General features: G+C 36.4%; 2 protein-coding genes across 6 annotated transcripts in view; one reads left to right on the top strand and one right to left on the bottom strand.

Annotated features, from left to right (window-relative positions):
- The window catches only part of ZNF654 (zinc finger protein 654), a 96480-nt gene extending 76619 nt beyond the window's left edge, over positions 1-19861 (bottom strand). For both annotated transcript variants that reach the window (XM_077118686.1, XM_077118685.1), the window contains exon 1: positions 19628-19861. In XM_077118686.1, coding sequence (XP_076974801.1) covers positions 19628-19816 — 189 coding nt within the window. In that variant the 5' untranslated portion in view covers positions 19817-19861. The remainder of the gene's footprint in view (positions 1-19627) is intronic.
- Positions 19862-20182: 321 nt separating this feature from the next.
- On the top strand, positions 20183-23709 carry CGGBP1 (CGG triplet repeat binding protein 1). Of its 4 annotated transcripts, none has more exons than XM_077118693.1 (3): positions 20183-20388; positions 20973-21176; positions 23113-23709. In XM_077118693.1, exon 3 carries the CDS (start codon positions 23132-23134, stop codon positions 23633-23635), a length of 504 nt encoding a protein of 167 aa, XP_076974808.1. In that variant the 5' UTR covers positions 20183-20388; positions 20973-21176; positions 23113-23131; the 3' UTR covers positions 23636-23709. The 4 variants fall into 4 exon arrangements, with proteins under 4 accessions (XP_076974808.1, XP_076974807.1, XP_076974810.1 ...); XM_077118692.1 differs by having other exon boundaries at positions 20183-20377; XM_077118695.1 differs by lacking the exon at positions 20183-20388 and adding an exon at positions 20502-20638.
- Positions 23710-24101: the final 392 nt, after the last annotated feature.

Below are 24101 nucleotides of genomic sequence, written 5' to 3' on the forward strand. Positions count from 1 at the left end.
CAATTGACCTAAGGTCTAATTCTCTCAGTTTAGTTCTCAAAGAGCCAGGCCAAGGAGTTAGTGGAGAGGCTCTTGGATTTAGGTGATTTGTCCAAAGGTTCTAGAGTTCCTGTCATAATAGTGTCAAGAAACCTCTGGAATTGTTAAATACATAAATCCAATCAAAGCGGTATATTTCAGGATTCTATCTGAGTTCAACCAAAAAGGCCCAGTGGATTTTATCAAGTGAACAGGAAAGTAATAGTAAGGTTCCATATTACATAGAATCACTTTCTCAGGCGGGGGTAGAAAAAAAACTCATGGAATTATTACAAATCCAAAGGCCAAAGGAAAACTTAAAGCTCTGTGGCTCAAACAGTAACTCTAGGTACCAGATTTTCTCAGTCACAAGAAAATTTGTTTAAATAAAATAAAAAACAGATGATGTACTTACAAGCTGTATAACAGAGGCAGAGTTAAAGAAAAATACAAGGAGGCATGCTGATTAAGATAGAAGAGAGGGCCTTCCCTATGAAAAAGACTTTACCCTTAGAAACTAGACTAGTGAGATATGAAAAAATTAAAAGGAGATATGTGCCAGAACTATTTCTAAAGATGGAATTAAGAAAAAAAAAAAATGGATCTTATAGTTGCTACTAATTATAACATAAATGACAGGTGACTGATTATTAAGGCTACCTACCTGAGGAACAGAAGGTAATTGTGGGATAGAAATCTTAGAAGCGAGACTAGTGAAATATGAAAAAATAAAAGGGAGATATATATATATCAGAACTGTTTCTAAAGTTGGGATTAAGAAAATAAAAATGGGCATTAAACTTATTAATTATAATATAAATGGCAGGTGACTGATTATTAAGGTACCTACCTAAGGAACAGAAAACTGTGGGATAGAAATTTCGGAGTAAACCAAAATGGATATCCAACTACTGAAGATGCTCTTTTAAAGAAATAGAAGTCCAAAATAAGAATTAGTGAAAAACCACACACAGCTATAGAAAGTAACAAAAATTTGTACAGATTTGACAGGAAAAACAGCAGGGAAATTTTTTTTAAATACCTGAAGTATTTTCAAATGCATTTCATGTTAACAGTTATTACACATAGTGATGCATGGTGCCCCCAATGGACCATGCCCTAAGAACTTAGAGTTAGGCCTAAGAAAAGTAAATAAGGAAAGCAACAACAACAACAAAAAAACAAAATTAGAGTTCAATCTTGGATTTGACATTGGGTTGGTAGGATTTTCTTAAATCAGGGAGATTAGAGTAGGTAAAATCTGTTTAAATAATGAATGTTTTCTGAATTCAGAACTCCTTGACTTTCATCCCTAACATTATGGGCAACCCTAAGAAAGGATGACTAAAGAATATTAGAGGCTGGATTCAAAAGGAACAAGAAAGAAGAAGGAAGATAGAAGGAACCAATTAAGAAGAGGCTAAAATGTAAACAAAAATAGAAACAAAAAAAAGCTATGTCTGTCCAAAATAAGAACAATGGCAAAATACAACATTAGACTGGTATATTAGTCAAGATTCTCCAGGGAAACAGAACTGACAGAATATACATATATATGCTATGAGATTTATTATTGGAATTGGCTCATGTGACCATGGGGAATGGCAAGTCCAAATTCCATACGGCAGGCCACAAGTTGGGGACTTGTATAAAGGTTTCCAAGTATTCCCCAGGAGAAGCTGGCTCACTGAAATGGATATAAAATTTCTTTCTCACTGCTGAAACCATCAGTTCTCCCTTTAAGGCTGTCAAATGTTTGGATGAGATTTCTCTCATAGCTGAAAGCAGTATCTTTTATTAACTGTAGATGAAATAAGCCAAAGACACAGTCAACTGAATAATGATTTAAATCCCTGAAATATCCTCACAGTTAAAATCAGGCCAGTGCTTGTTTGACCAAACAACTAGACACCATAACCTAGCCAAGTTGACACATGAACTTAACCATCACAAAAAGCATATGCTATTATTACTAAACGGAATATGAATAAAAGGAATGCTCATGTTGTCACTGAAATAGAAAAAATTATGTAAGGTCTAACACACTTAAAAAGAGTAAAGAAAAAAATCTAGTGTAACAAATGTCAGCAAAGATACTGTCTTCACAGAACCTTAAGAGCACTGACTTCAGAAATATCAAAAGCACCTTTATTTCAGATATCTATTGACAGTTTTTATCTGAATAATTTAAATTCAGGGCACAGATGATTTTATGTTTAACAGGTCTAAGAATTTCAGGGAGCCCCTAGAGAACCTCTTTTGTTGCTCAGATGTGGCCTCTTTAAGCCAACTCAGCAGTTGAACTCACTGCCCTCCCCACCTACGTGGGACATGACTCCCAGGGTTTGCTGGGACCCAGCATCATGATCATGGGATTAAAAAAACATTCTTGACCAAAAATGGGAAGAGAGAAATGAGACAAAATAAAGTTTCCATGGCTAAGAGATTTTAAAGAGTTGAGAGGTTATCCTAGAGGTTGTTCTTATGCATTATAAAGATATCCCTTTTTAGTTTGTGGTGTATTGAAGCAGCTGGAAGTACCTAAAACTGTTGGGCTGTGTTCCAATAGCCTTGATTCTTGAAGATGACTGTGTAAAGATATAACTTTTACAGTGTGACTGTGTGATTGTAAAAACCTTAAGGCCAATATTTCTTTTATCCAGGATATGGACAGGTGAATAAAAAAGTATGGATAAAAAATAAATAATGGGGGGATAAGGGGTAATAAACTGGGTAAATGGAAATACTAGTGGTCAATGAGAGGGAGTGGTAAGGGGCATGGGATGTATGAGTTTTTAATTTCTTTTTCTGGAGTGATGCAAATGTTTTGTTTTTTTCTAAAATATTTTTATTGATGAACATACAAACACTAGCATTCTTACCATACATACATTCCATACATGCTATACAATCAGTGATTCACAATATCATCACACAGTTGTGTATTCATCACCATGCAAATGTTCTAAAAAATGATCATGGTGATGAATACACAATTATGTGATGATATTGTGAGTCACTGATTGTACATCTTGTATGGACTATATATGTGTGAAGATTTATCAATAAAATATATATTTTTTAAATGATACATCAAAGTGGACATGGCTGAATGATACACTGACTGAAAAGTAGATTGGCAAACAGTAGTGTACACATATGATTGAATATTGTGTTGCTACAAAAAAGAATGAAGTCATGAGCATGCAATGATGTGAATGAGCCTGTGGGACATTTGGTGAGGCAAAATAAGCCAGAAACAAAAATAAAAACAAAATATTTTATGATCTAATTTAGAAATACTTGTAAGGAAACTGGGACCTAGATTGTAAGCTCTTATAGCAGTCATGCTTAGTCCAGAGCAGTACTTGTTATTTCTGGATTTTGAGAGGCTATTTTATATAAGCATAACCTGGTATTTAGAGATAAAAATGAAGCTGATAAGGACGGGATTTAGATAATTGAGAAAAAAGGGGTAAGGAAGACACTGTCTGTATTTTAGAACTTCACCTACTCTTTGAAACCAAAGGAGGAAAGGTTTATTTTGTCCAGAACCTAAATTTTCTGTAGCACATAATCTAACTCAACCTGTCTGGATAGATCCTTTAAATAATCCAAACACAGGGAGCCCAGAATAACAATGAGAGCCTTTAATCCTGTATAGCTTAATGTAATGCCTGGACACATCCCCACAGTATCTTAAGCAGATAATCAAAACGTATTGGCAAAGTTCCTTAAGGGATGGGAGAAAATGTATGGAACTATTAAACTTTACCACCGGGGAAATCCCAGATACTGGGTCAAACATTAGGAAACGTTCAAATCAACAGGCCAAGCCCTTGATGTTGAGGCTTGCTCTAGTGAAGCTTATGTATGTAGCAGAGAAGCTCAGCCTACCTATTGTTATGCATAACAGTCATGTCGGGAGGGCATGCTCAGATGTGACCTCTTTATCTCTAAACCCAACTATGCAAGTAAAACCACTGCCCTCCCCCTTATGTGGGACATGACATCCAGGGATGAAGTCTTTCTGGTGATGTGGGAGATGACTCCCAGAGCCTGGCCCTGTCACTGTGGAATCAATAATGCCAACCTTACCAAAAGTGGGAAAAGAAGTGTAACAAATAAGGTATTAGTGGCTGAGAGAGATCAAATAGAGTCAAAAGGCTACTCTGGAGGTCCCTCTTACACAAGCTTCTGTTAGACACTGCTACCTATCATAACTTGCCTAACTCCAACCAGGACCATTCCAGCCAATCTAAAGAACACCTAGGGCATTATATAAGATTCTACAAAGGTTGCAACTACAGGGTAACTTTCCAGAAACCTACGGCCTCCAGATGGGTCCCTGGACCAGATAAGTCCTGAAATGCAGAGGGGCCAGCCTCTCCAGACCATTAACTAGTTCCATCCCCTTATTCCATATTATCAACAGTCCCTTCCAACATGAAAAAGTTAGAATGGGCATAGCCCAAATACCCCTAAAGAGTGGGAGAAAGATCAAAGGTGATGATGGAGTTATACAGAGGAGGGTGGGTATAACAAATGAGTATGATTACTGAATCATTATATTGATATTTCTTTTAGTCTCTAGTATCTTAGAGTAGTTAGAAGTAAAAACCTAAAATTGTGGAATTGTAACCCATACCAAATTCGGAATCTGTTCTACAACTAATTGTTGTGATGTACTTTGAAATTTATTGCTTTTCTGTCTATAATTATTTTAACAAAAAAGGGGAAAAAAGAGAAAGGAGTATAACAGAGAAGATGGGATTTAACAAATGAATATAACTACTGAATCATTATATTGATATTTGGTCTCCAGTGTCTTGGAGCAGCTAGAAGAAAAAATGAAAAATCATGCAACTGTAACCCATACCAAACTTTAAAATCTGTTGCATAACTAGTTGTTAAAATGTACTTGGAAATTTATTGCTTTTTTTGTATATATGTTATATTTCACAGTAAAAAATTACAAAAAAATAATACATCAAATAGAGCTCTTAAAACAATATGTGAATGCCTTAGAAAGAATGAATGAACATCTTTTTTAAGGTACAATTTTAAACAAATTTTCAGATATTTATATAATTCTAAGGTGTGCCTGAAGTATTAAAAAATGTGTTTTTTCACCACAATTAAAAAAGGAAAAAAAGAATTTCAGGGAGTTGCAAAAGCCAAGATAACAGAGAACTAAAAATCTGTCCTAACATAAGTTTAGGAAATAAAACATACAAAGACAGGGTCAGAGAACACAAGGACTATGGAGTCTGCAAGTCCATGCTTGGAACTTTATATACTACAAGTGATATGCTCTTTCCAAGAGACACAGAAACTCTGCTACCAGGCACAATCCAAACTTACTTCAGCAAAGATGTACCAGAAGAAATAAAAAGCTTTTATTATGAAGGAAATCTAAAGGAGGAAATGTTAAAATCTGATACCTGGGGATGTCATATGTAGAAATTTCTGTATTTTACCAATAGAAAGAAATTTGAAGTCTACTGTCAGAGAGGAGAAAGTATTCAGGAATAAGCTCCCCACTACTTTCCCATAATAAGGTAAAAATACAGTGGCACAATTAACCACCTAATGAGTTTTTCCAGTAAAATTTACAAGTCATGGACACTGGAAGCTGACACAACTGACTGGCACCCTGGTGAAACCAAAATTGACTTGGTATCCTTTTTTCTGTACAGCCATATTCCCTCATCCTTCTGTCAAAAGTAATGAATCAGTTGTACTATGTACTAAGTAGTGGAATTATTAATGTTTCTAAATTTAATGGGTATTACATAGGTGAGGTAATAAATATCTGCCCTCCTGATCTTCTAAATCATTTTAAAAAATAAGAAAAGATATTGGGGGTTAAATGATTCTCCTTTAGAGGTGCTAACAAAACTCTAACATTTCAGAGGAAGAAAGCTCAAGCTACTGGCCTGAAAAATCCCCAGCTCTAATCAAGGAGGCATGTGCAAGACCCATTGAATCTGATTTAGCAATATTCTGGGAAGTGAGGAATGGAGGTATTACCCTCCTTGAGCTCTGGACTTTAATTTCTTCTTGTCAACCTGACAATGGAGTCAAATATTCGATACATGATTATTTGTTGACAGTTGATCCCCTGTACCAAAGTTGCTTTAATCCATAAACTAAATCCTAAGAGGAAATTTTAACTTTAAAAACTATCATGGGTAAAATTAACTCTGAAACACAGAGGCAACCTCTGTTAAAAGCTTTACCCTTATAAGTACTGTAGTATTGTTAAAATGAGAAAAGAAATGATGATAAATTTTATCACCAATTACCTGAAAATACATTGTTCTTACACTGGGGTGAATATTCAGGATAAATAAAAATATCCATTGTGGCTAATTAATGATTCCTGCTTTTCCTTTTTTTTTTAATAATGCACAAATTCCTCCACGTGTAATAGAGCCAAAACTATACTGTTCATTTAGATCCCTTAACTGTTCCTTCCACCATCTATTAATACTACCACCATATTCCAAGATGTTTAGACCAGAAATCCAAAGTGCTTTGTCCCCACAGCCAACCAGATGCTAAATACCTGATTTTTATTTCATGAAATTTCTTGAAACTGTTTCCACCTCTCCATTTTCACTGCCACTACCCAGCCAGGCCCTCAATTATTCATTTCCTAAAATACACATAATATTTCAAGATTAATGATGACACATCTTTGCCTTTGACCTCTAAATCTTTCCCCAAAATTTAAATCCCTCAGCCACAATCTACACGAATACATTTTTCCAATCTCAGTATGACCACTACTTTTATGTATGCTTTTGTCCACTTGTTATCAAACTTTAGTATGCATCAGAATCACGTGGAAGGTTTATTTAAAAAACTGATCCCGTGTCCGAGGCCCAGAAGACAAAATCAAGAGGTAGACAGGAGCCAGATTATGAACTCTTATAGCCTAGCCTATGAACTCTGGCTTTGACTTTGACAGGTGTATTAGTTAGGGTTCTCTAGGGAAACAGAACCAACAGGGAACACTTGCAAATATAAAATTTATGAAAGTGTCTCACGTGACCGTAGGAACGCAGAGTCCAAAATCCACAGGGCAGGCTGCGAAGCCAATGACTCCAATGGATGGCCTGGATGAACTCCACAGGAGAGGCTCACCACCCAAAGCAGGAATGCAACCTGTCTCCTCTGAGTCCTCCTTAAAAGGCTTCCCATGATTGGATTTAGCATCACTAATTGCAGAAGACACTCCCCTTTGGCTGATTACAAATGGAATCAGCTGTGGATGTAGCTGACGTGCTCATGACCTAATCCTATGAAATGTCCTCATTGCAACAGACAGGCCAGCGCTTGCCCAATCAGATGAACAGGTACCACAACTTGGCCAAGTTGACACCTGTCCCTAACCATGACAATAGGAAAACATATATATATATATATATACACTTTTTTTTTAATTCATGGGCAGGAATCAGGAATTGAACCTGGGTCTCCTGCACGCAGGAGAGAACTCTGCCACTGAGCCACCACTGCCTGCCCTCTCATGTCTTTAAAAGGATCACTTTGCTGTGTGGAAAATAAACGGTAAGTGGAAAAGGCTAAAGTAGGGAGAGCAGAATAATCCCAGGGAAAAATGACTGTGGTCTGAACAATGGAAGTAGTTGAATATTCTTTCTCTCCTTTACTACATGATTCAGTTCCTTGAGGGCAGAGTTGTTGTTCTTTTGTTTTGTTTTTTACTCTTTCCTCTTTAAATACCCTATAATAATTAGAATAGTGCTTTTCACATATCACAGAATCAATTTTTTCTTGAAGAAGTATCATGTAAAAACTTTTATACTGTACTTTATATATTTAGATCCTAACAATAATTCAGTTGACTAAGTCACGGACTGCCTGACAGGTAACATATGCCGCACTTTATGAACACCAATGAAACTGAGTACTTCTGAGTTGCTGAAATAAATTTCAAAATATAAAAGAGAGAACAAAGATTCCTAAGATTAAGAATAAATTGAAGAGCAAAATGACTTGTTTTTTTTTTTAAGAAACTATAGATGATAATTTCTTTTTTTTTTTTTTCCTAATAAAATTAAGAGTTAAGAAAGGACCGCTTAATAGAAAAGAGATGCCAGGAAGAGAAGCAGAAATCGCATGTCTGTACGAAGTTTTATAATGAACACAGTAAATAGGAAATCAAAGTAATACATCAAGAAAGGACATTCTCACAACTCTATTATGCCTAATTTTTTATGCTGTTTTCCCTTTTGATTACAAGCTATATATATACACTCACTATAGCAAAATTTGGGTACTTTGTAAGAAATCACTTACTGCACTGCCTACACAGAACCACTATTAACATACTCTTACACTTCCTTTTTCTAGCTGTCCTGAGAATAGCTGCTTAACCTCTCTGAATCTCAGCTGCATCATTCATAAGATGAAGATAAAAACTGTACCTATTTCATAGGATTGTTGCAAAGAATAAATGAGAATCTAGGATAGTCACTGACTAACTTTTTCTTAAAGGGCCAAAAAGCCATTTATGGACCATAAATTCTGTCCCAAGTACACAGTAGCAGGAAAGAAACCATAAACAATATAGAAATGAGTGGGTGTGGCTCTATGCCAATAAAACTTTATTTGCAAAAACAGTCTGTGCTGCTTGAACCACAACGGCTTACAGCAAATGTTTATAACCTTTTAGGTGTTTGGACTATTGGTGGGTTGTATTTGTTTGGAAAATTTTGAAATTCTCTAGAGAATCTGAAAAAAATTTTTGATCCTGCCTACCAGGAAAATGTAGGGATACACAATGTTTTGCGAATAATTGCAGAGAATTCATAAACTTCATGGAGTATACTAATGTAATGGCTCCTATGGAGCAGCATCAAAAAATCTTATTTCTAGTGAAGTAGCACATTTGATTTTTCTTTATGGCCCTTATCCCCTCTAACCAGACATGAGCAGAATGGGAATGGATCATCTTAAATCCAAATTGTATAAGCCCTGTTACAAACAATTTTTTTCTACCGGATTTTTTGGCATTATCACTATATTGTACTTACCTAGGTTATTACATAGTCATTTTTTATGACTGAATGCTTTATTTTATGAATGGCATTTTCATATATTCAACTATCTGATGTTCTAGTTGCTTTACATTTTCATTTCTATAATTAACGCTATGGTGAATACTTCATGTTCAAATTTTACTTCCTCAGAAACGAAGGCAATAAGAAAAATTACCAAGTCAAAATGTCCAAAGTATGTTTAAGGTTCATAATATATCTTGCTAAATTGTGATCCAGAAAGGCAGTAGCAATTTTTACTCTAGGCAGCTGAAAATGAAATACCATCTTTATCACACCCTCACAAACAAGAAATACACATAAATTTTAATCTCTTGAGTTCTATGATATGAGATCTTTGGCAAGAGTTTTCAAAGCATGGTAAAAAATAATAAAATCCAAAAATGTGCATTTATTGTATTCTAGATTAGTAGTGTTTCCACATATTCAAAGTTCAGTCCAAATAATATGGAGAAACTGAAAATTTAAATTTTAATCACTTAAGATGAACATGTAAAACATATTCCTTACTCTTTCCTTCAAAAAATTAGGAAAGTAAACATAAAATAACTTATACTGGGTTTGTAATCATCCTAATTTTTGCATTTTGAGAATAACCACTATACTGAGCCACTGCTCCTGGGCGGAGTATAATCCAATCAGGTGAGTCTGGGGAAAATAAGAATGTTAAGCACTTCCAACTTCTCATAACTTAAGTCTGATTTTTCCCTTTCTCACATTCATGAACATCTCTAGTTTCTGCTGTTTATTTTTAAAATAATGTCCATTCCACTTCTACTGATCAGTTAATACTTCTTTGAAATACTACAGAATATGTAATGGATTGAATTGGGACCTTCAAAAAGATATGCTCAAATCCTAAGCCCCAGACTGGTGAATGTGACCTTATTTGGAAAGAGGGTATCTGAAGACATGAATACTTAAAATGAGGCCATAATGGATTACAGTGGGCCTAATCCAACAAGACAGTCTCCTTTTAAGGGGAGAATTGGACACGCTCAGACAAACACAGGGGAGAATAATAAGTGAGACAAAGATTAGAGCCCCAGGATTGCTGGCAAATCACCAGAAGCTAGAAAGAGGAAAGGGAGGATTCTCCCCTACAGATTGTGCACTTCTAGCCTATAGAACTGTAAAACAATAAATTTCTGTTGTTTTAAACCATCTTAACTTATGGTACATTGTTATGGCAGCCCAAGGAAATTAAGACAGTATATATCAAATACATATGCACAGATGATATAACAGAAACAAACACATATTCCTAGACACAATATAACGTAAAAGTGTATTGTATTGGTTAAGTGCACAGACTCTGAAATCAGACTGGCCAGGTTACAATCTGACAGTCAAATCATTTAATCCCTCTTGGTCCTAACCTATAAAATGAAGCTATAATGGCACACACCCACAGGGTAGTGAATTAAATGAGATAAAACAGGTAAAGGACATATCACAGTCTCTGACACATGGAGAACATTCAAAGACAGAATATATGATATGCATATACATATACATACAGTGAGTACTGCAATGAAATACATAAATATCCCAGATATTAAAAACACAACACACATTTAATAAATCATTGGCAACAGTAAATAGAGAGTATTTGGAACAATTCAACTTTTGGGTAACCAGTAAACTCTAGTTACAGAAATAGATATTAAAAATTGCATACATGTGGAAGGCAGTTTGGCGGTTCCTCAAAAAGCTGAATATAGAATTGCCATACGACCCAGCAATACCATTGCTGGGAATCTACTCAAAGGACTTAAGGGCAAAGACACAAACAGACATTTGCACACCAATGTTTATAGCAGCGTTATTTACAATTGCAAAGAGATGGAAACAGCCAAAATGTCCATCAACAGACGAGTGGCTAAACAAACTGTGGTATATACATACGATGGAATATTATGCAGCTTCAAGACAGGATAAACTTATGAAGCATGTAATAACATGGATGGACCTAGAGAACATTATGCTGAGTGAGTCTAGCCAAAAACTAAAAGACAAATACTGTACGGTACCAGGTACCAATGATGTGAATCGACATTCGAGAATAAACTTGGAATATGTCATTGGTAACAGAGTCCAGCAGGGGTTAGAAACAGGGTAAGATAATGGGTAATTGGAGCTGATGGGATACAGACTGTGCAGCAGGACTAGATACAAAAACTCAAAAATGGACAGCACAATAATACCTAATTGTAAAGTAATCATGTTAAAACACTAAATGAAGCTGCATCTGAGCTATAGGTTTTTGTTTTGTTTTTTTTTTTGTTACTATTATTATTACTTTTATTTTTTTCTCTATATTAACATTCTATATCTTTTTCTGTTGTGTTGCTAGTTCTTCTAAACCGATGCAAATGTACTAAGAAATGATGATCATGCATCTATGTGATGATGTTAAGAATTACTGATTGCATATGTAGAATGGTATGATTTCTAAATGTTGGGTTAATTTCTTTTTTTCCGTTAATTAATTTTAAAAAAATTGCATACATGTTTTATTGAGATATTATATATACACTTATTTTCATGGTACAGAGAGCAAAGCTGTGTGCACCTATCTCTAAATATCTACTGGTATAACCACTTTTCTTCCTTTCTCAAAATTAACTAACTAATCAATTACAGTATATCACCTAACCCTAATGAATAATTTCACCATGCCTTTACCTAAACAGAAAAGCACTATTGAACAAAGGTAAAGACTATGATCAGCAAACCCTAATGGTTTTGTAGGTTAATTCTGTCTTCCTCTCTAAGCAACTACCATTTACACCTCCATTCTCCTTAAACCTTTAACCATCCCCATACGTTCCAATAGATGAACTTTCCTCCTTCCCCAAATTTCCTAAATAAAGCAAGCCTTCCACTTATGCCTGGAATTTTGTCTTTCTTTTCTGTCAGGTATCTTACACTATAGATTATCCCTTCTTTCTTTTGTAGTTTCACCTTTTCCTTTCAAATCAGGTTTTAAGCATTTCCTACTCTTACCAAGAATTTTTTTTTAAAAATTCCCACCTTCAATCCACAATCCCTCTAGTTACCAACCATATCTTTCCTGCTTTTTGTCCAATCTTTTAGGATACTTACTGTCTCTATTTCTGTACCTCTCAGTTACCCTTCAGTAAGTAAGCTCCAGTCTGACTCTTGCACCCATTACTGCATCAAACAAGTATGTGAGAATGAATTATCAAAGATCTCCATATAAATTCAATGGTTGGATCTCAGCAGCTTTGAATGCTGGTTACTTCATTCTATCCTGAAATATTACCTTCCCTTGCCTTCTGTGACACAGTTCCCTGGTTTTCTCCAATCTCTTCAATCCTCAGTTTTCAGTGCAGGCCCATCCGTTCCACTGGACCATTTCATGCTGGGGTTCCTTATGCTTCAGTTCTAAGTTCTCTTCTCCTCCTACTCTGTACTCTCTGTGTGAGCTCATTCACACAAACAGCCTCAAATACAAGTAATGAGCTTTGACAACAAGACCTCCCTTCTGAGCTCTGGATTACATACCTTTAAGATCTCCTTGTATGAGGCAATATCACCACAAACCCAACATTTTCAAATTAAACCAAAGATTCTCAGCTGAGTTCAACTTTCCCAAGAATACAAAAATAGTCACACCTCCATTAGTCCCCATTTTATAATACTGAGTACTTTTTCTTCACAGTATTCCTCAAATTTATTACTGTACAGGAAAACAGGGACAATGCCTATTTGCCTATTACTGAATTGCCAGTATCTTATGTAACTGGTAAACTTCAGTGCTCCTATCAATTACTCTCTTTTTCTTACTGCCTAGATGGAGAGTACTACTACTTTGGAAAGTTAAAGGTATTCAATATTTGGTACCCAGTGTTAATATACTGGACTTTAGGAACATACATAACACATGACACAAGATGTACCTCCTCTTTTATTTATTTTGCCACCTGTAGTCCACCACAACTCTAGCAAGCTAACCCCGATTGGGTCTCTATGATAAGACCCAATCTCATACTAAATAAGGGATACTGCTCAAATAATAAGCCAACACTTCAGAGAAATAGACAGCTGAGGAATCAGCGCAATACTACATGAAAGCTAAAGGTTAGTGTAGCAGATTTACTAGATATTACAACACTTAAATACTCTTAAATATAGACCAGGCACTATTATAATTTTACAACATAATTAGAATTAACATTCAAATTATCTCAGATTTTTTTTTTTTTTAACATGTGCAGGCACTGGGAATCGAACCCAGATCCTCTGGCATCGCAGGCAAGCATTCCTGCCTGCTGAGCCACCGTGGCCCGCCCCAAATTATCTCAGATTTTAAATGGCCTAATATCCTTACCATTAATATTAAAATATATTTAAAATGGCATTTAATTGGCATTTCTTTTATTGATCACATTTTACCTTCTCAAATTACTCAGCAAACACATTTTACTATAGTTTTCTTAAATTTAATTTAAAACTATTTTTGGTTTAGTTTTTAATTTTTAAGGTATAATTACCACATTTTGGCAGTTAAATGAAAAAGATTCAGTGCTGATAATAACAGTACAACTAATTCCTTACTTCAGTTTGGTAGAACTGCAAAATGATGGCATCATTTAAAAACTTTAAAACAATGAACTCCATTTTAAAATATTTTCTTTCACCATTATATCTACAGAATTAAAAGTGAGAATATTTTTTCAAGCCAATATGAACAGTTATTTAGAAAGCAATAATGGACATACATCTAATGAAAGACTGTGAATAAAGAAGTTACTTAAATTTAAGAGCTCATTGGTTAACCTAAAATGACCTTCCTAAATTCAAGTAACCAATCAATTCTTTTTTAAAATGTCATTTCACATATTTTGGGAAACTAAGAGTAAATCACGTTCAAAGTTCATCAAACTCAAAATAATCGTGCATTTATGCATAGAAAATAAACAATTTGTGAGCTGGAGGAGAAAAAATAGATTTTAATTTCTTATACTTTTCCTCTGATTTTAAAAGTAGTAGGTCAAGAAAATTTTAAAAATAAACAGGTATAAAGAAAAGTAAATTAAAATTCAGCCATAAATTCCACTAGTAAGAAGTCATCCACTGTTATTCATCTGATATATTTCTTTTCAGTCGTTTTTATTTACAACAGTGAAATCATCTGTCTCTTGTACCTTTTCACTATTTATTATACCATCACATTTCCCATATAAATAAGTATTCTTCAAAACATGAATGCTGAGGGAAAACACAGGATTTCATTATATATAATAATTCCCCTAACATTGTCAATAGTTGTTTTATTGATGAATAAGTGCAATTTGACTGTGAGAGTTAACCTAAAACAGCATTAAAGAACATAAAAGCACTTAGCTCCCCAAATGCAGGTCTTCCATATCGAAGGCTCATTTTTGCTTTATTTTTCATAATTTTAATAAAGCTCATTTCTTTCTATACAACTTGCCTTTTATAAACACTGGAAGTGTCCCAAATGTGTCAAATTTTGAAAACTATTGTTAAAAAAAAGGGCTAAAACTTTTAAATTACAACTTAGAAATAATAATGATTTTGCCAAAAGGAAAAAATAAAATAAATCATTGCAATGAAATTATTTTTAACTCTGAATATTCACTACAGAAGAGATCAGGAAGATAGATACTCTTTCACAAGCAAATAAAGCACTGACAATTAGTTTCAATAACTTCCTTTTCATCATCTTTCATACATATTCTTTATTAAACTAGGAAACTAATTTCAGACTTCAAGATAAATGCAACAGATTGAACAATGCATTTACTTCTGCTCCCATTTGAAAACTACTAAAAACACCTTGGCTGCCTCTACAATATCCATTCTTATTTTCTGCCTTAATAAAAGAATCACAGGCATGTGCTTATCAGGAAAAAACATTTCCTAACATTCTTTTCACATGGGGATAGCTAACAAGACGAAAGTAGATGTCATTCTGTAGGATTAAGGGCAAGCTTTTGGGGGGTTTACCCCAGAGACAACCTGTTCCTGCCCCCTTGTAACTCAGATATGATGGCTGAAACTCCAGTAACTCTTTTGGATCACAAGGCAAACTCAAGCTTGGAAGACAAGGATGGCTGATGAGAAAGAATGAACAAATGATGATAAAACCACCACATTATCCCTACACTGTCTATTCAAAACACTTTACAAGACAGAAAAGTTAGCTTCTATCTTATTGAAGCCACTTACATTCTGGAATGTTTTGTATGACCTTTAAACTGTACATATAAAACATTGATAAAATTAAAAATAAATAATTACAATAAATAGCTAGAAATGGTAAAAATGTTTTATACACTAAGTACCTATTCATAAAACTACAAATATCATGTAGTCCACACCAAGACTAGGAGATGTGGACTATTTTTTCTTAAAACAAAATCAAACTTTTCTAAAGCAAGAAACATCAATGTGTGTTTTATAAAACATATTGCTGTTTATTGCTTCTTAGGCACCTATTATAGTGTTTAGTATGCAATAATTGTTTTAAAATTATTTCAGGATTATTAAATAATTTTTTGCCATTTTTAAGAGCATAGTAGGATCTCTCAACTTTGGCACTACTGATTTTGGACCATGACAATTTGTTGTGGGTGATGTCCTATGGATTATAACATGCTCTGTAGCATCCCTGGCCTTTACCAATTAGGTATCAGCATTGAAAATGCCTCCAGATATTGCCAAGTGTCCCCTACAGTGAAAAAATCTCCTCCAGTTGAGAACTCCTGGCACAGAGATAACGTAGTTGTTTTCCAAATCATTTAGTGCTTCACCAGGAACATGAGGCTTTTCTAGCAAATTAACAGAAATTTAGAATTGTTGAACATTCTAAATTTTCTCTAAAGTTAGGATACAAACTCTAAGCAATTTATAGATTAAATTATCTCTAATTTTCCTCTTAAACCCTGAGAATATTTCTCATAGTAGAAACAGAAATAACTTCTACTATTTATGCCCCTTTCTATGTGCTAAGTACAGTACTAGTACTTTATATTCATTCTCTAATTTTATACTCATAATATCCTCTTGGAATGGTAATTTAACCCACTGCAATAAGAAATAATTTAAAGTTCTATTTCAATTAAGATATCAAGTGTTTCCACAAATACTTATTTATCACTCACTAAATTCCTTCTCGTGCTAAACTAAGAAGAAACTCACCAAGATTGCAATCAATTTATTATATAAAAAAATTAAATATATTTAGTGGTAAAATAAGTTGAATTATTCCAGCTTTCAGGAACTGCAGAAACGTTCACTAACAGGTCGAAAAGACAATAATATTTTTTTTCTGAGGCATAATGAAAGAGTACTTTTTAAACTTTTTCATCCATGATTCCTTGACAATTTCCAGCAACTTTGTTTCCCATTCACCAGCTTCTCCTAATTTTCCCCATAATTAGGCCAAAGAAAAATCTGATTTATGTTTGAGGATTTATTGTAATTTTAGTATGCCTTTCAGTAGAAACTGAAAGCCAGGTTCAAACTTAATCATCCACCTACCAGAAATTAGCTGGATTACTTTTCAACTTCAACTATTTAATATGCATAATAAAATATACCTCAAGGTTTTGCTTCATGGATTAAATGACCCTAAGAGTTGGTAGGCCTTCAATAAAAGTTATTTCCCCGTTCCTTTCCTCCTGGAAGCAAAATTAAATATCAATTAAGGGCCAATTCTACTAAGGATGGTTGAGACTGCTAATAAAAGTCAAGGAAGAATGTGTTAGGGACAACTAGCCCAACATTATTGACACTATGTAACTTTTGGACAGCAGCACTTCAATGTTCCAAATCCATCTTTCAAAAACCAGCTGAAATCTTATTCTGTTAGCCTGAAATTTTATAATTACTGGTAATATTTCTCAAATAGAAAAGTATATCATCAAACACATGCACACTATATCACTTATTTATTGTCTTCTGTTTTACTTTTCTTTGTGGTAAAAGACATTAGAAGCTCTCTTGAAAAGATGTGCTTCTTCCTCTTTCCCTTCACCTACCTACCTAACTGCCAAGAAATTTTGATTCATATTTCCCTCACAAAAGGAGGAAAATAAATTTGAGCCATTCATCTCAACTCCACAAGACTGTGCGTATAATTCATACATTTAGTTAACAGTCACCTACCCAAGTGCATATTATGTACTTTATGGATTACTCACAATTAAAGTCATTTTTACTAATGAATGCAAGTTACTTCATATTACCTTCAGTAAATATTAGGAAAACAAATCTTAAAATTAAACTCTTTGACTGGAAATTATATTATATAATCCACTGCTCCCCTTATTGGCAAATAACACTGAGAATCACTGTAATAGAATTTTGATAATCAGTGAGTAAAACTCCACTTAATGCAAGTGATTTTTTATTCCAACTAAAAGCTTTAAGACAAAAAAGGAGTTCACAAAATCTGCTTGCAAGGTGGTACCAGGACAGGAACCTAAGAATAAATGTATTGGTAAACTAGAATATTATAAAATTTGTAATGAGGTTTCAGGTAAAAATTGGTAGCATGAAAGTATGTTAATACAACACCCATAATTAGGTGACATAAAATAGAAGTTTTTAAAGTGCTTCTTGCTTTCATATCCTTGTATATTAGGAGTATGGAAATGTATACATTATCAGTTTCATTTGCTCTTAAAAACTGATTTTAAGAAACAATAAGAATAGTTAAAAGTTCTGCAAAATTTTCTAGTCCTCAAATAAAATCTCAAATTCTACCTCAATTAAGTACTATCTGATCAATAAATGAACAAGGCTAGATGCAACCAAAAACAATTTGGTCATTAACGATATATAAATCAAAATAAAGAAAAAAGAAAAAATACTTTCTATCAATCAATATATTAAAAAGATCAATTGTAACCCAATCCTCAGTTTAAATTTCCTGTAGATACTGAGCCTACCGATAGTATAGTTTTTAGAAATGAAACATATAGTTAGCAAACAAGTGTTCTAAAGACACTGAACCTCTATATCTAGCAAATGCCATATACCAAAAATAAATATATTTTCAAGAAAGTCACTAAATACATGGCAATGCCAATGAAAACTGGCACTCCTTCCAGATCAAAACAATTTCCACCTTCAAACCAACTTTTCTTTGACACTGGAAAAAAAATTAAATCGAGACAAATTAAAGCATTAAAAACTTACCTGAAACTGGCAACTCCATGCTTTTTCTTTCAATGCTTGGAAGGGCATAAAATCAAATGCCAGTAAAATGTTCACTTCTTATTAACTTTAATTCCTACTTATTACCAGAATGAAATGAACAGCCAACTGATGCAAACCCTATGCATATTCACTCATTTAACTATTATCCCTATTTGACAGAGAAGAAACTCAGTCACAGCAAGGTTAATTAAAATGATCGAGATCACACAGTTAGGAAGTGGTGGAACCAGGATTTTGACCACGGTGCATCCAAGATAATAAATATAAAAAGCAGAGGTGGAAGGGATGAGAGGATGAAAAGCCGTGTTTAAAAATTTTTCCCACATGTTTGCAAAAGAGGGTTGTGTATGAAAACAAAACATTTAAACTATAAATGTAAATAGATATGTATGCAGTTTACACAAATTTTGCCTCCAGACAAGCACTCTGGTACAGCTATAATGCATTATTCAAACACTTTAAACCATAACAAATCGTAGAGGCAGTCGACTAAGTAAAGGAAATAATTTGCTGACAGTGTTTGGACATTATATTTCACAAGCTACATGAAATACACTGTAATTTAAAGGATAAAGGGAGGTGGAATTGTGTTCCGAGCAGCAACTTAAGAAAAACGACTTTCCTCTAAGAACAGTTAATTAAAAGAGAAAGTGTGTGTGTGTTGGGGAAATGGGTAAGAAAATAAAAGATGGCAATTACACTGCCTCAACACTTTCCTCCACCCCCAAAAAAGTAACTAAACTACTGTGGGTCAGCGCTAAAGCCAACTGGAGTCAAAGTGGCCCAGCGGGAAATTGAGACAGAATGACAGGAGACCCTAATAGAGGGGGAGGGGAGGCGATGACAGGAGAGGGGGCGGTAGAGCGATGGCATGCCTCCCATTCCCGAAAAAGAGAATGGGGGGCAAGGGGCGGAGAAGGGGAGACAGGAAATTTTACTAGGATTCAAAAGAAGGTGAGACAAACAGGGTAAGAAACACAAGAAAGGCGGGACCCTCGGGCAGGAAAGGTCTGTTCGGTGGTAAGGAAGGCTTGTCAGTACGGACCTTTCCTGCCAGCTGACCCTCCCACCCGTCCCTAACCTCCGACAAACCCTCACTTTCTCAGCAACTCTAAACCTGCGGGTCACCCCCACCCCCCACTCCAAGCCCGCTAGGTGGAGGGTGAGCTTCACCCTCACCCTCATGTTGGGGTGGAAAAGCAAGCACCCGACACGGCCCACCCTGGGGACACGAAGTCCCGAAGACGCAAGGAGGCCCAGAACTGGGGGTGACCAGACAGGGCGGCTGGAGGACGCCTCACCTGACAGAAGCGTCGGCAGTAATCCCGACTGCTGATCCCGCCGCCGCAGCCGCCGTCACCGCCGCCGCCAGCGCCGCCTCCGCCGTCGCCCGCAGCTTTAAGCCCCACAGGGCTAGGCGGAGACTCCACAATGGCCACGAGCTCCTCTCCGAGGCGTTCGGCCTCTTGGTCGCTCTCTTCCTCCGCCATGAGGCTCTCGCTGCCCAGCGCGTACCAACCCCTGCGCCGCCGCCGCCGCCGCCGCCGCCGCCGCCGTAGCTGCCTTGACTAACCTCCTCCTCCTCCTCCTCCTCCTCCTCCTCCTCTCCCTCCTCCCCCTCCTCCTCTTCTAGTTCCTCCCCCTTCTCTCCGCCTCAGCCGGACAGGGGCCTCTCGGCTGGGCTCTACTTCCGGCTCCGCCCACCCACGCCCCCAGTTGTCATTGGGCTATTTTAGCCGCCAGTCATGTTTATGCCCGCCCTCCTATGGCCATTGGTCAAACCAGCCGTCTGTTTGATAGGTTCACTGTCCGTTGGTCAATACTGCTCGGCGGTTGCTGGGGACCGCCTACTCGGCTCTGCCATAGGCGGTGCAGGAGGACGGGGCGCGGTAGGGGATACGGCGGCCGCCGCGGGGCTGGACCGAGGAACGGCGACGACGGCGGCGACGGCGACTGGATTTCTTCCTCCTTCACGCTCTTGTCCTTTTCTTCCTCCTTTCTTTTTCGGCTTGGTCTCGTCCACTTCCCCTAGCGGCGACCCAGATCCTACGGTACCGAGGAGGTGGGGGAGATTGAGGGTGGGCCCGGCCGTTGGTGCAGGCTGTGGGCCAGGGGCCTTCCGTCCTGAAACGGGAGTCGGGGGCGGGGCCGTGGCGCGGTTGTCGGCGGGAGGAAGAGGGAGGAGACGGAAGCCTGTCAGCGGCCGCCTCCGCCCGGAGCCTGCAACCTCCTCCCTTGAGAGCCGCCAACTCCGCTGCCGACTTCGCGGGCCCAGGGACCCGGCCCTGCCCAGCTAGCGGAGCCTGGGCAATGTAGGGCTCGCGTGCTGGGCTCGGCGCGGAAAGAGGGAGTTCAGACGCCCGGGAACGTGCCGCGCCTCGCCTTTCGCTCCCCGCCCCCCGAACCTTGGGCCCTGGGAAGCGCGAGGAGGTGCAGAAGGGGACAGACAACTGAGAAAGGGACAGGAGGAGATGGGGTGGGGATAGTGAGTTAAGCTTTGAGATATGGGTTTGTGATATGGAGTTACCTTAAGAGAGCGATTTTTGAGACACCTGCCGGGTGGCTGTTGTTGACATACTTGTTCATCTTTTCTTTCTCATCCTACCCCCATTTTTTTTCTTTCCATTTGATTTTCCTGTTTTACAGTAAAGGCATGACTTTCCGGCATCGCAGGGAAAATAGGGTGCAAGCCCAGAAACTATTTCCCCACCACCACTTGTTGAAAAACTGATTTGGAGGCATCTCCGAGTTTGAACAATCAGAAAGTGCCAGGATTTCAGGCGACTCTGGTTTTGCGCTGGAGATCCTTCACTACTAAGTGTCAATACGAAAAAACTGGAAACTAATCCGGTAAAACGTTTAAACTTGGAAACGTGAAATGAGTGTTTTATTTCTTTTTTTCTTTCTTTTTATTTAATCCAGTAAATGATTTCTCCTTCTCTTTTGCTATATAAATCCTGCTCTCAACTTTTTAACTTCGTTTGTTTTTTAAAAAATCTTTATTGAAAATATTTTTGTTCTTTGGAGCTGTAAACCTCAGCGTCTGTTGGGTCGGTTTATTGTCTCTGCAGTGGTACAGACCTTTTGAAAGTTACAAGACATTAGAGCATAGGTCTTTCACCTTAGTACAAGTGATTGAGCATTTTACGCTTCAGAGAATTATGTACTTGTTTATTGTTTTAAAGTTTGAAATTCAAATATTTAAAGACAGAAGAACTTTCAGATAGAAAGGAAGGTTTAGGTATTACTAGACAAATATTTAATGTTTTTCATAACTAGTTTAGAATCATTAATTATTCATTATTGGGACTTAATGCCATAGGAGTATAAAACACATACCTTTAAAGTACAAACATGTAATGATAGTTGATAATTCACTTAATTCTGGGCAAGAGTAATAGATGTCTTACTACCATTGTAAACCCTTGGCCTAACACAGGATTGGCACGTGAGAATGACATAAAATTTTTTTTAATGAAAGAAAGAAGTATGATTAAATCTGAGGTATCTGTGTGAATATTCAACTTTCATGTTATCCAGCTATTAATTTTCTAATATGGGTTTATGGAATACTCTGTTGTTTCTGATTAAACTTACAAAGCGTAGTTCTTTGAGCACACTTTAGAAGTTTTCTCTAACATATTTATACAGAATAGAATTTATCTTGAATTCCTTCAAATTAATTTTCATTTCTTAAATATAGTTTATCTTAAATGTTTATCACTTAGCCTAAAAGCATGGCGCCAGAGAAAACAAAGACTTACCAATACTGATTTGACCATTTGTCATTAACTGACATGTATTTATTATCTCAAGTTTTCAGTGCCCTAACAATATTATTTTGGCACTTAGTCCAGTTATAAAAGTTTGTTGTTAGGACAAATTGAGAAATTTATCAAGATGCTACTGAGTTAGATATTCGGACAAATTTGAAGATGTTCATATACTTATATGAGCAAGTTTTGATTGAGCATTTTCATATGCTGGGCACTATGTTGAGTTCTCAATTTTGTACTTACTGGTTAGTAAGTGAAATAAATGTTAACAAGTGTAATTATTAGTCTTTAATGAAAGAAAGAAGTAAAAAAGTGTTAGAGGAAAAGCACTTCGTATATCTTAAATATCACCTTTTGGAAAAGTTAGGAAAGTATACATGCCTTAAAAAATAACTTACTTTGACTCTATTTGTTGACTTGAAAATTTAATGCCGCTGTTGCTGCTGTTAATTGTATTTGCTCTTTGTTCTTTCTTAGTTTTTTTGTTGTTGTTGTTCTCAGAACAATTTAGAAATTCTCTTCATTTTCATAGAGAATTATACCAGTTTAGTGGCCCACCTGTTTGAATGTACTTTGTACACAATTCCCTACAATTTTGTTCTTAACCTCATTTGTCCCAGAATTGTGAAGGGACAGAAACTCTTTCAAACTTGAATGCATATCAAATTGGATAAGATTAACATAATTAATACCCCAAATGTTGGCTTTTGATTAGGTTTTCCCAAAAGATAGCAATATCTGGGATAATTTGAGTTCTTGTTTCATTGTTCTAATTTACTTGAATTACATGAAAATTAAGGAATGGACCTAGTTGTTATTTTAGTAACTTGTTCTGGTTTTGCCTTCCCTTAAATTTTCCAGTTAATTTATGACTTAATGGACACACATTCTGCTGATTTAATTTGTTTGAAGTCTTTAATCTTAGCTTTTTATACCTGCCTCACATTGTTAATTACTTCTGGAATTAACTGTCATAGTAATACTTGTCTTTGTTTCTTTTGTCTTCAAAGAGCCTTATTCAAAGTCAGAATGGAACGATTTGTAGTAACAGCACCACCTGCTCGAAACCGTTCTAAGACTGCTTTGTATGTGACTCCCCTGGATCGAGTCACTGAGTTTGGAGGTGAGCTGCATGAAGATGGAGGAAAACTCTTCTGCACTTCTTGCAATGTGGTTCTGAATCATGTTCGCAAGTCTGCCATCAGTGACCACCTCAAGTCCAAGACTCATACTAAGAGGAAGGCAGAATTTGAAGAGCAGAATGTGAGGAAGAAGCAGAGGCCCCTAACTGCATCTCTTCAGTGCAACAGTACTGCACAAACAGAGAAAGTCAGTGTTATCCAGGATTTTGTGAAAATGTGCCTGGAAGCCAACATCCCACTTGAGAAAGCTGATCACCCAGCAGTCCGTGCTTTCCTGTCTCGCCATGTGAAGAATGGAGGCTCCATACCTAAATCAGACCAGCTGAGAAGAGCATATCTGCCTGATGGATATGAGAATGAGAATCAGCTCCTCAACTCACAAGATTGTTGACAAGGAGGTTACCACCATTGTGATCGAGATAAATAATGTGGAGTATTAAAGTTATGTGTTGATTGTGTGGTTCATTTTTATATTTATTTCATTAAAATCATGTGATGCAGAATAGTTTTGCAATGTGTATATAGCCGGGAAAAAAAAAAAACCTCACTGCAAAACTTATTGTTAATTTTAGTCACCAACGGTATAAAGCAAAACTTAGGTTTAGAGTGTGCTAAGATACCTGAAACCAGATGGTTATCTTTAAAATTGATGGTTTTTCCCCCCAAAGTGTTTGTGCATGGAAGAACTGCCCTGCTTTTTTACCTGTTACCATATATGACTATTACTTCTGAGATTACTTAATTATTTGGATTGAAGACTAGCCTAGGAAATTGAAGCTGCTGCCAGGCAACACCACTCACAGTAACTTAAAGGAAATATTTCTGATTAGAGGATCCCCTTTAAAAAGCAAGGAGTA

This window comes from Tamandua tetradactyla, chromosome 10 (genome assembly GCF_023851605.1).
Source record: "Tamandua tetradactyla isolate mTamTet1 chromosome 10, mTamTet1.pri, whole genome shotgun sequence".
NCBI classification, from domain to species: domain Eukaryota; kingdom Metazoa; phylum Chordata; class Mammalia; order Pilosa; family Myrmecophagidae; genus Tamandua; species Tamandua tetradactyla.

What these genes read in the sequence shown, in the direction of transcription:
- CGGBP1 (XM_077118693.1), top strand. Translation starts at nt 23,132, where the DNA reads ATGGAACGATTTGTAGTAACAGCACCACCTGCTCGAAACCGTTCTAAG.